Raw genomic sequence first — 12,244 nt, forward strand, 5'->3', positions numbered from 1 at the left:
AAAGTACCCGATTTTTTTCCACCTGTTAAGCGGCAATTTAGCGTGGCCAATCCACCTATCTGCGTATCTGGGTTGTTGGGGTGAAACCCACGCAGACCCGGGGAGAGTGTAAACCCCACACGGACAGTGACCTGGGGCCGGGATTGAACCCAGGTCCTCGCCACCATGCTGCTCACAAATTGTGTTTCTAAATTAATTTTTTTAGCCAGTAGAAAGCACCAAGCTATGTACAGCCCGTTTATCTTCATTGCTTCTGAGGTTACACTTGCCAAATGTTGCTGCATGTTATGTGGAAAGAGGGGGTTTCAAGTCCATCTGATACATGCCCAAGGTTATAAGTGACAAGTGGCTGATAAATTGCCTGAAAACAATTACGATTTGTACAATGCCTCATATCTTAGATGCCTAGTACCCTTCGTCAATTTTTTTTTTAATGAAACAATGGGACGGCACGTTGGCACAGTGGTTAGCACTGCTGCTTCACAGCGCCATGGACCCAGGTTCAATTCCGGCCTCGGGTTACTGTCTGTGGAGTTTGAACTTTTCCCCCATGTCTGCATGGGTTTCCTCCCACTGTCCAAAGATGTGCAGGTTAGATGGTCCAAAAGCCTTGTGACCAAAACGTTAGGTGGGGTTACTGCGTTACGGGGGTAGGGTGGAGGTGCCGCCTCAAGTAGGGTGCCCATTCCAAGAGCCAATGTAGACTGTGGGTCGAATGGTCTCCTGCACTGTAAATTCGATGATTCTACGAATAATGTGCAGACAGGAGAATTGGACATTCTAAAATGTCCTTTAGTCTCCAAAGGTGTATGGGTTATGTGGGATTTGGGTGATTCAGCGGACTAGTGGGCCTACATACTGTGCTCGGAGGGTCAGTGCAGCCACGATGGGCTAAATGGCGGCCTCCTGCACTGTAGGAATTCTATTCTATTGTCATAGAAACATAGTGAATAGGAATAGGTGGAGGTAATTTGGCCCTTTGAGCCTACTTCGCCATTCATTATGATCATGGTTGATCATCCAACTCAATACTGTAATCCTGCTTTCTCCCATATCCTTTGATCATCTTCACCTTAAGTGTTATATCTAACTGCTTCTTGAAAACATACAACGTTTCTGTGGTAATGAATTCCACAGGCTGACTGACCACTCTCCGGGTGAAGAAATTTCTCCCCTTCACTGTCCTAAATGGTCTACCCCGTATCTTCAGACTGACTCCTGGTTCTGGACATGCCCATCATCAGGAATGTTCTTCTTGCATTTACCCTGTCCAGTCCTGTTAGAATTTTATAGGTTTCTGAGGTTCCCCCCCTCCACCCCCCCTCATTCTTCTGAACTCAGCGAATACAATCCTAAACGATTCAACTCTACTTGTACATCAGTCCCGCTATCCCAGGAATCAGTTTGGTAAACCTTCACTGTGCTCTCTCTCGAGCAAGAATATCCTTCCTCAGAAGGAGACCAAAACTGCACATAATTTGATGAGTTGTGATAAACAAAATGTTGATTATAGTGGTATCTTTTTAGTTAAACTTGTAACTCACCATCTCTTGACCCTTGCACTGTGTTGATATGTCGCTTATCTGACATTTTGCATTGGATGAGTATAAAGGTTTTGCAGTTAAATACTGGAACGGTTGAATGCACTCTGCCAAGACCTGTGAGCCGTTGCCATTGATTTCCCCCCACGCACACATGCACTGCTTCTACCACTGGGCCACTGTTGCAGACTGAAGAAAGCCTGCCCTTGGGCTGACCTGAACCCAGATTGTCTCCATTATCAAGGCTGCTGATTGTCACCTGTGTAACAGCATCTGTCTTAGCCCACCTGCTGCTTCACAAAGGAGAAGACAAATAACGTACCAGAAATGTTGGTGAATACAGGGTTTAATGAGCGGGAGGAACTGAAGGAAATCCGTATTAGTAGGAAAATGGTATTGGGGAAATTGTTTGTATTCAAGGCTGATAAATCCCCGGGCCTGATAATCTACATCCCAGACGAATTGAAATTTTTGTGGATGCATTGGTGGTCATCTTCCAAGATTTTATAGACTCTGGAACAGTTCCTACAGATTGGAGGGTCAGCTCATGTAACCATATTACTTAAAAAGGGAGGTAGATAGAAAACATGAAATTATAGATCTGTCAGCCTGCTATCGTTAGTGGGGAAAATGCTAGAGTCCATTACAAAAGATTTAATAGCAGAACACTTGGAAAACAACGGCAGGATTGGACAGAGACTGGATGGATTTATGAAAGGATAAATGGGTCTTTTTCTGGATGGTAAGATGCAACTAGTGGGGTGCCACAGGGTTCGATCCTTGGGTCCCAGTTATTTACAATCTATATTGAGGACTTGGATACAGGGATAGAAGGTTCTATAGCCAAATTTGTAGATGACACAAAAATAGGTGGGACAGTAAGTTGCAATGAAGAAATAACCTTGCAAATAGATATAGATAGGTTCGGAGAATGGGCCAAAATGTGGTAGATGGAGTTTAACATGGATAAGTGTGAGGTCATGCATTTTGGTTGAAAAAATGGAAAGACAACTTATTATCTAAATGGGGAGAGACTTTGGGGTGCTCCGATGCTGCAGAGGGATCTGGGTGTCCTCATTCATGAGTCACATAAAACGAGCATGCAGATGCAGTACATAATAAGAAAAGCAAATGGAATGTTGGCATCTGTAGAGAAAGGAATTGAATATAAAGGTATGGAAATGTTGTTGCAACTGTACAAGGCATTTGTGAGACCACACCTAGAGTATTTTGCACAGTTTTGGTCCCCCTATTTGAGGAAAGATGTAGTGGCATTGGAGAATGGGCAGGACAGTGGAGTTGAGGTCAAGATGGGATCAGCCATGATCGCATTGAGGGTGTTTAGGCTTGGGAGGCTAAATTGCCTACTCATGCTCCTGGGTCATCTGTTCTAGGGAGAAGATGCTCTGGCTGATTTCGCAATCCAGCTCTTCGTCTGTATCATTGTAGGTAAACATATCAGCCATGATAGAATGGCGGAGCAGACTCGGTGGGCCGAATGACCTAATTCTGCTCCTATCTCTTATGAACTTATGCTTGACAAATGTACTGGAATTCTTCGAGGATGTATTATATTTACTGAAATTTTTCTATTTTAACAAATAATATAACAACCTCAGGATTGGTGCAGCACAACAAAAATGTCTCGAGGCATACATAAATATCGACGAGGATAGGAGAAACAATCAAATTCAGTTTAATCACTCAATTTGGTGTCTCCAGTATATCTGTTGATAAATATGGAGAATGGGGGAGAGGAGGATAAGAAGATGAAAACATGGTAAAATGGTGCACACCTTCCCACGTGGTGATTGCTCTCTGAATTCAGGATAAGATCTTTGCGCCATGTTTGGGCACGCACCCGAACTTGTTTCCCTCCGCCTCAGTCATACCAGAGGCATCAATAACACATTGTGACGTCCTTTTCTCAGACACGAGACTTGTCTGTACCTTAGTAGAAACCAGTCACTGATTCTTTAACTCGACTATAATAAATAAAAGCTTACAGAAAAATTATGCAAAGGACTAGTCCTAAAATGGTATTTTACATATAATCATCAGATGCAACAAAACCCCAAACAATCATCATTCCACACATTTATACAGCGAAGAGCAGCAAATATTTGTACAGTTGGTTTAGATTGCAATTAGTGCAGTCAGCGCCTCCGAGCACCCTAACCAGGACAGGATAAAAACAAACTAGTTTAAGGATAATAGGAACCAGCGTACAGCCATGAGCACATGATCCCCTGGTGCACAACTGACAGTCTCAGGAACAGCATGAACGTTTCTCTCTTTCAGTTGGAGCGATGGACAGTTACAAGGTAGCGAGGAAGGATCTAAAGAGAGAGCTAAGACGAGCAAGGAGGGGACATGAGAAGTATTTGGCAGGAAGGATCAAGGAAAACCCAAAAGCTTTCTATAGGTATGTCAGGAATAAGCGAATGACTAGGGAAAGAGTAGGACCAGTCAAGGACAGGGATGGGAAGTTGTGTGGGGAGTCTGAAGAGATAGGCGAGATACTATGAATATTTTTCGTCAGTATTCACTCAGGAAAAGGATAATGTGGAGGAGAATGCTGAGACCCAGGCTAATAGAATAGATGGCATTGAGGTACGTAGGGAAGAGGTGTTGGCAATTCTGGACAGGCTGAAAATAGATAGGTCCCCGGGTCCTGATGGGATTTATCCTAGGATTCTCTGGGAGGCCAGGGAAGAGATTGCTGGACCTTTGGCTTTGATTTTTATGTCATCATTGGCTACAGGAATAGTGCCAGATGACTGGAGGATAGCAAATGTGGTCCCTTAGTTCAAAAAGGGGAGCAGAGACAACCCCGGCAACTATAGACCGATGAGCCTCACGTCTGTAGTGGGTAAAGTCTTGGAGGGGATTATAAGAGACAAGATTTATAATCATCTAGATAGGAATAATATGATCAGGGATAGTCAGCATGGCTTTGTGAAGGGTAGGTCATGCCTCACAAACCTTATTGAGTTCTTTGAGAAGGTGACTGAACAGGTAGATGAGGGTAGAGCAGTTGATGTGTATATGGATTTCAGCAAAGCGTTTGATAAGGTTCCCCACGGTAGGCTATTGCAGAAAATACGGAGGCTGGGGATTGAGGGTGATTTAGAGATGTGGATCAGAAATTGGCTAGCTGAAAGAAGACAGAGGGTGGTGGTTGATGGGAAATGTTCAGAATGGAGTTCAGTTACAAGTGGAGTACCACAAGGATCTGTTCTGGGGCCGTTGCTGTTTGTCATTTTTATCAATGACCTAGAGGAAGGCGCAGAAGGGTGGGTGAGTAAATTTGCAGACGACACTAAAGTCGGTGGTGTCGATAGTGTGGAAGGATGTAGCAGGTTACAGAGGGATATAGATAAGCTGCAGAGCTGGGCTGAGAGGTGACAAATGGAGTTTAATGTAGAGAAGTGTGAGGTGATTCACTTTGGAAGGAATAACAGGAATGCGGAATATTTGGCTAATGGTAAAGTTCTTGGAAGTGTGGATGAGCAGAGGGATCTAGGTGTCCATTTACATAGATCCCTGAAAGTTGCCACCCAGGTTGATAGGGTTGTGAAGAAGGCCTATGGAGTGTTGGCCTTTATTGGTAGAGGGATTGAGTTCCGGAGTCAGGAGGTCATGTTGCAGCTGTACAGAACTCTGGTACGGCCGCATTTGGAGTATTGCGTACAGTTCTGGTCACCGCATTATAGGAAGGACGTGGAGGCTTTGGAGCGGGTGCAGAGGAGATTTACCAGGATGTTGCCTGGTATGGAGGGAAAATCTTATGAGGAAAGGCTGATGGACTTGAGGTTGTTTCGTTGGAGAGAAGAAGGTTAAGAGGAGACTTAATAGAGGCATACAAAATGATCAGGGGGTTAGATAGGGTGGACAGTGAGAGCCTTCTCCCGTGGATGGAAATGGCTGGCACGAGGGGACATAGCTTTAAACTGAGGGGTAATAGATATAGGACAGAGGTCAGAGGTAGGTTCTTTACGCAAAGAGTAGTGAGGCCGTGGAATGCCTTACCTGCTACAGTAGTGAACTCGCCGACATTGAGGGCATTTAAAAGTTTATTGGATAAACATATGGATGATAATGGCATAGTGTAGGTTAGATGGCTTTTGTTTCGGTGCAACATCGTGGGCCGAAGGGCCTGTACTGCGCTGTATCGTTCTATGTTCTACTGGAGAGAAATTGAGGGGCAACCTGATCGAGGTCTACAAAATTATGAGGGGCATAGACAGAGTGGATAGTCAGAGGCTTTTCCCCGGGGTGGAGGGGTCAATTACTAGGGGGCATAGGTTTAAGGTGAGAGGGGCAAGGTTTAGAGTAGATGTACGAGGCATGTTTTTTACGCAGAGGGTAGTGGGTGCCTGGAACTCGCTACCGGAGGAGGTGGTGGAAGCAGGGACGATAGTGACATTTAAGGGGCATCTTGACAAATACATGAATAGGATGGGAATAGAGGGATACGGACCCAGGGAGTGTAGAAGATTGTAGTTTAGTCGGGCAGCATGGTCGGCACGGGCTTAGAGGGCCGAAGGGCCTGTTCCTGTGCTGTACATTTCTTTGTTCTTTGTAGATGCCTGCGGTCCCTTGTAAACTATGGCTAATTACCTGAAAATTACCTTGTCCAGCTGGCTGAAACCTGAAAGTAGACATTTAAATGGTGTTGCCAACTCGTACCTTGTTCTCCTTTGGCTAACTACTTTGAACCCATAATCAAACATTTTGGAATTTTCTGCTGACCCAGCTACCCACTTCATAAGTTACGAACATGTGAAAAATGCCAGACAGAAAAGGACCTGGAAGTCCTTTAAGCCTATCCCATACAATTGTGATGTTGATTGCACCGCAATATGTACTTTCCACACTTGGACAGCAAGAAAGCTTATATTTAATGCTTTTGATGTAATGAAGGCACTTCACACGAGTTTTATAAAGCAAGATTAGCCACAAGGTGATATTGGGACTGATGACCAAAAGCTTGGTCGAAGAGGTATGTTTTAAGGAGTGTCCTAAAGGAAGAAAGAGAGGTAGACAGTCAGTTTGGGAGGGAATTCCAGAGCATTAGGATCTTGATAACTGAAGGCAAAGTCATGATCAAAGGGATGATCAAGATGCCAGACACCAGACTTGGATGAGGACATGTATCTCTAGAGGGCTGTGTGATGGAAGGCAATGAATGTGATGGGATGGGTGAGGTGGGTGCTTAAAAACAGGAATGAGGATTTTTGAAATTGAGACACTGCTTGACTGGGAACCAGTATAGATCACCAACAAGGACCAGGACTTTGTACAAGTAAGGAAATCGGTAACAAAGGCACAAATACAGGTATCAGCAGCAGCTGATGAGCTGAGAAATGTGAAGTCAGTGAAGACTTGAAGGCCGAATGGCCTACTTCTGCACTGTCGGGATCCTACGATTTTAACCCATGTTTATATCCAGCGGAATACGGTGGAATTCTCTGCGCCAGAAATTAAGTGCTGATGCCAGGATTCTATGATTCTAAATATTGGCCACCACATAAGGAAAGTAGAACTGGTCAGTTGAGCCGAACCAATTGTTTTGGAAATTCATCCGAGCACCCGAATAAATTATTGTAACAGAGCTTGAAAATTTGGACTGTTGACCATTGTTATCTCTTTCAGGTTGGTGCTGAAGCAATGTCATTTCCACCGCACATGAATCGCCCTCCTTTAGGGATACCTCCATTGCCACCGGGTATTCCTCCTCCACAATTTACAGGCTTTCCTCCTTCTGTGCCACCTGGTATGTAAATTGGTTATTGTTTTAAAAGCAATAGAAATTACCATGCATTTTAAAATGTTTTTCTAAACAGCTCATTTATTGGTACAGGTTTTGTGCAAGTTTCCCTGTAGCTTCATGTACATGTGAATACACGTACCTCATGATATACTGAGCTGTAGACATCAAAACATCTCCATCCTCAATCTGTAGTATATGCTGTGTTAGCTGATCTTAATTTGGTCAGAGATGGATGGCCAAAATTGCCCTCCACATACTGAGGTTGGGTGTGGGTGCAAAAAGGTCAGCTGAGGATTCCTATTCCTGATGTCTGTCCAGTAGTCTTTGTCATTATGCATACAACATTGTATGAGGACATGAAAGCTTGGAATTCATGCTGACGATTATTTGGCTTTCTCGTCAAAATCCTTTTGGTCTGGAAATACAACCATAACTTGTCATAAATAAGCAGTTGCATTAAATAAGGAAGGCAGGTAGGTTGGAGTGATGATCCATCTGACATTTTCAAAATTCTGTTTGCTATATTTTAGGGGCACCAGTGATTCCTGTACCTATGGGAATAATGACACCTGCCACAACTGTAAGTATTGTCAAGCTCTGATATTTTTCAGCTTTCTGTTTTTTAAAATAAACTTCGAGTACCCAATTATTTTTTTCCAATTAAGGGGCAATTTAGCATGGCCAATCCAATCGACCTAACCTGCATATCTTTGGGTTGTGGGGGTGAAACCCACGCAGACACTGGGAGAACGTGCAAACTCCATACAGGCAGTGACCCGGGGCCGCGATCGAACCCGGGTCCTCAGCGCCGTAGGCAGCAGTACGACCCACTGTGCCGCCCTTTAGATTTTTGTTTTTAAGGTTGATAGATTGTAATGGTACCAGGGAACAAATTGTAGAAGCAAATGAAGTTAGCCAGTAGAATTTGTTTTTAAGTTGTTGTGATACTCTGGGCTAGGGAATGGTCAATTCCAGCTCTCCTTGACCCAGAGTCATAACACAATTAAATTAACAAGTAATTCTTTGAAAATACCTGAAGGCGGTACCCAAATACCCTTTGCACCCAATAATTAAATTCATCAGGTTTGTAAATTTAAACACTATCTCCCAAACCCTACTTGGCATTCTGTGGATCGCAGCGTTTTTCTTTGTTTCTGCAACATGAAACCAGTCTCCGTGGTTTTAGTCAAGATGGATGATGCTTTATTGGATCAGAATTTCTTATGTCCACATCATGATTAGTTAACTGAGTGCCTCCTGGTGTTTCCCTACAACTCTGTCTATATTCTTTCAGTATCTTTATTAGATCTTCTTTCTGTTCTTCTGCTCATAGGTTTGCATCTTGGGTTTTAGAACTCCTCTGATATCTTCAAACATTGCCTTGTTTGCACTCTCTTCAAAGCCACCGTGATTCCCTTTGTCAAGTTTCTGGCTGTCCAAATTGAAGAGGGCTCCCTGAATGAGTTTCTGTCTCTTACGGTCTCGCGGGTTATGCAGCCAGTCTTTTCTGATTATCCAAGAAATGTTTATTGAAATTTTGAGCAGCTGAACTACAAGCAATATTGTCAATCCTGAGGGAAATATTTGGTTTAATTTTCATCAATGAACACTTTTCAATCCCTCCGACTTTACATTCTCTCTTTTCCTTCACATGGTTACTTTCAGCGACACATAAAGCTGAGGGTTCAATCTTCGGAGAGTTGGTTAGCCTTATATGCACCGTCTTTTGTTTTGCCGCTTTTACCTCTTCATCGGAATCTTGTTAATCTCCATTTGGTCATACGGACCTGTAGTAATCTGACTTGTACAATTTGTGCTTTCCAGATTTCAACTGCTCGTCTTTCAGTATCCGAGGATAGCTTGTTGGTTCCATTAACTTTTTTTTTGTTAATACATGTGGTTGCTGAATCACTGTGGTTCTTCATCCACCTTCCTCTTCATTTTCGATAAGAATTGATCACTGCTATGTGCTTCCTTTACCTTGAACTGGCACTGTGGGCCTTTAAAAAGATGTAGGTTACTCAGCTGTTTGCTTGGTGTCACTTCAGTCATTGCTGTGCTCATCCTGAACAGCTGATGCTATGCTATTATGCATATTTTTCTTCAAAACATGCATACTCTGGGAAATATTTGCATCTAAAGTGAATGGCAATGGGTTTACTGCAAGAAAAACACTTTCTTCTTCCGATTTGTTGTCGTCTTCCTTAGCTTTGGAAGAATTACTTGCCATTTGTTTCAGATCAGTTAGTGTCAGGTCTATTAGGCAGCAGTTGTTTTATCATTTCTTCTTCATCTGAACTGAAATCGGACTCAAATCTCTTGCCTGACTCTTCATCACGGTTAATACTATTGGGTTTAGACTCTTGGATCACCTTCCGCCTTGGAGTTCTCAGAATCTGGTTCTCTAAATCATCTTTGACAAATTTCTGTGAGGAATCATTCTCGTAGAGATTATTTAATCAGTATCAATTGAATCAGACTCACTACTGTTTATCATTTCATGTGTGATTAATGTCTTTCAACATTTATTTCTTTGAATCATTTAATGCCCAATGAGTTTTCCTAATTCCCATATGTCCTGCCATTGGTACCTCCTACGCTATCCACAGTACTTCCCTCGGACTCTAATCGTGGGTGAAGCTACAACCTTCACTCCTGCCAAATCCTTTCCCAAAAGTAAGTCGACTCCATCCACTGGGAAGTTCTTAACCACTCCAACCCTACTGGACCTGACACTAAATCACACTCCAATTGTACTTTATACAAAGGAACTGGGCCATAATCTCCACCTATCCCACTCACTACTACCTTCGCTTTCATTGAGCTCTCTGGGGAAAACCAAATCCTTCTCCAGTAAGAACGTTTGAGTAACATCTGTGTCCCTTAAAATAATGGAGTTTGGCTACATCAGTTCAGGAAATTGGGGTGACCATCCCCTTTAAGACGAAAATCCTGCATAGCTCTTCTCTACCTCATTCATCACACCTGCCCCCAGAGCAGTGTTTACCACAGGCCTCCTAAGTCCAGTTAAAGCTACTGCTCTAGTATTATCCACTTTTGTTCCCTTTTTAGAACCCTCCCTAGGAACTCCAAAAAGCTCCATGGCAACTTCCAACATGCTGAATGAACGTGTCCCACCTGATGAACATCTGGACCTTTGAGTCTCATCTTCACCCTCAGTACTGGAGCGAAGAAGGAAGAGAGGTGACTTGATAGAGGTGTACAAGGTGATGAGAGGCATGGATAGAGTGGAGAGCCAGAGACTTTTCCCCAGGGTGCAAATGGCTGTCACGAGGGGACATAATTTTAAGGTGATTGGAGGAAGGTATAGGGGAGATGTCAGAGGTAGGTTCTTTACACAAAGAGTGGTGGGTGCGTGGAATGCACTGCCAGCGGAGGTGGTGGAGTCAGTCATTAGGGACATTTAAGAAACTCTTGGACAGGCACATGGACAGCAGTAAATTGGAGGGGTGTAGGTTAGGTGATCTTAAATTAGGACAAATGGTTGGCACAACATGGGCCGAAGGGCCTGTACTGTGCTGTACTGTCCTATGTTCTAATTATCTTGCTTCCTGGTCCGAAGTAGTGGTCTTGGAGCATTTCCAGCTATCCATTCTTTCCTTGGCTTCCTGCCTTTCTGTCACTCTTACTTTGTATCCTTTTCAAAATTATGGGGGCAATGGAGCAAAGGTTTACATTTATGGATTAACTTATGATTGCGAGCCATTATAGCTACTTGACTAGCAGTCATCGCCCTTTAGTCTTCAGCATGAGTTCTTATTTTAGAAGGTTGGAGTGTTTAAATTTCTTTAACAGTTACCTCTCTCGGAGGCTCAGGTAGTTGCAACTCCCATTGCTCGTACTCATCTATCAAGTTTGTTCTGCTTAAGCCATTTGAAAGCTTGTTCTGCTTAAGCCACAGGAAAGTAGGAAGGAACTTAAGCAAGGAGTTCATTGGCCGAGGCATTGAGTATAAGAATTGGCAAGTCATGTTGCAGCTGTGTAGAACCTTAGTTAGGCCACACTTGGAGTATAGTGTTCAATTCTGGTCACCACACTACCAGAAGGATGTGGAGGCTTTAGTGAGGGTGCAGAAGAGATTCACCAGGATGTTGCCTGATATGGAGAGCATTAGCTATGAGGAGAGGTTGAATAAACTCGGTTTGTTCTCACTGGCACGACGGAGGTTGAGGGGCGACCTGATAGAGGTCTACAAAATTATGAGGGCATAGACATAGTCAGAGGCTTTTTCCCAGGGTAGAGGGGTCAATTACTAGGGGCCATAGGTTTAAGGTGCGAGGGGCAAGGTTTAGAGGAGATGTGCGAGGCAAGTTTTCTTTTGTTTTTTTACACAGAGGGTAGTAGGTTCCTGGAACTCGCTGCCGGAGGAGGTGGTGGAAGCAGGGACGATAGTGACATTTAAGGGGCATCTTGACAAATACATGAATAGGATGGGAATGGAGGGATACGGACCCAGGAAGTGTAGATGATTTTAGTTTAGACGGGCAGCATGGTCAGCACAGGCTTGGAGGGCTGACGGGCCTGTTCCTGTGCTGTACATTTCTTTGTTCTCTGTTTGAATTTGGCATCCGTCTGTCCCGACTGTCTCTAAATTCCGAAGCTTTTGCCTATATGTTTCGGGAACCAATTTGTGTACACCCCGAATATCCTTTTTTACCTTGTCATAATTCTTAGACTCCCATCTGGCAGGGAAGCATAAACATCCTGTGCCTACTCCATCAATTTACTTTGCATGGGTTATGTCCACACGGTATCAGAAGTGGATAGCACTGTGGCTTCACAGCGCCAGGGTCCCAGGTTCGATTCCCCGCTGGGTCACTGTGCTGCGTCTGCACGTTCTCCTCGTGTCTGCGTGGGTTTTCTCCGGGTGCTCCCGTTTCCCCTCTCAGACCAAAGACGTGCAGGT

At 43.8% G+C, this 12,244-nt stretch overlaps 1 protein-coding gene across 7 annotated transcripts in view; it reads left to right on the forward strand.

Annotated features, from left to right (window-relative positions):
* Window positions 1–12,244, forward strand: part of LOC140398947 (RNA-binding protein 25-like) — a 227,116-nt gene that overhangs the window by 53,747 nt on the left and 161,125 nt on the right. For all 7 annotated transcript variants that reach the window (XM_072487996.1, XM_072487972.1, XM_072487945.1 and 4 more), the window contains exons 2-3: window positions 7,200–7,320; window positions 7,848–7,897. In XM_072487996.1, the coding sequence (XP_072344097.1) occupies window positions 7,215–7,320; window positions 7,848–7,897 (156 nt within the window). In that variant the 5' untranslated portion in view covers window positions 7,200–7,214. The remainder of the gene's footprint in view (window positions 1–7,199; window positions 7,321–7,847; window positions 7,898–12,244) is intronic.

The sequence above is a fragment of the Scyliorhinus torazame genome, chromosome 2, assembly GCF_047496885.1.
Source record: "Scyliorhinus torazame isolate Kashiwa2021f chromosome 2, sScyTor2.1, whole genome shotgun sequence".
Taxonomy (NCBI): Eukaryota; Metazoa; Chordata; class Chondrichthyes; order Carcharhiniformes; family Scyliorhinidae; genus Scyliorhinus; species Scyliorhinus torazame.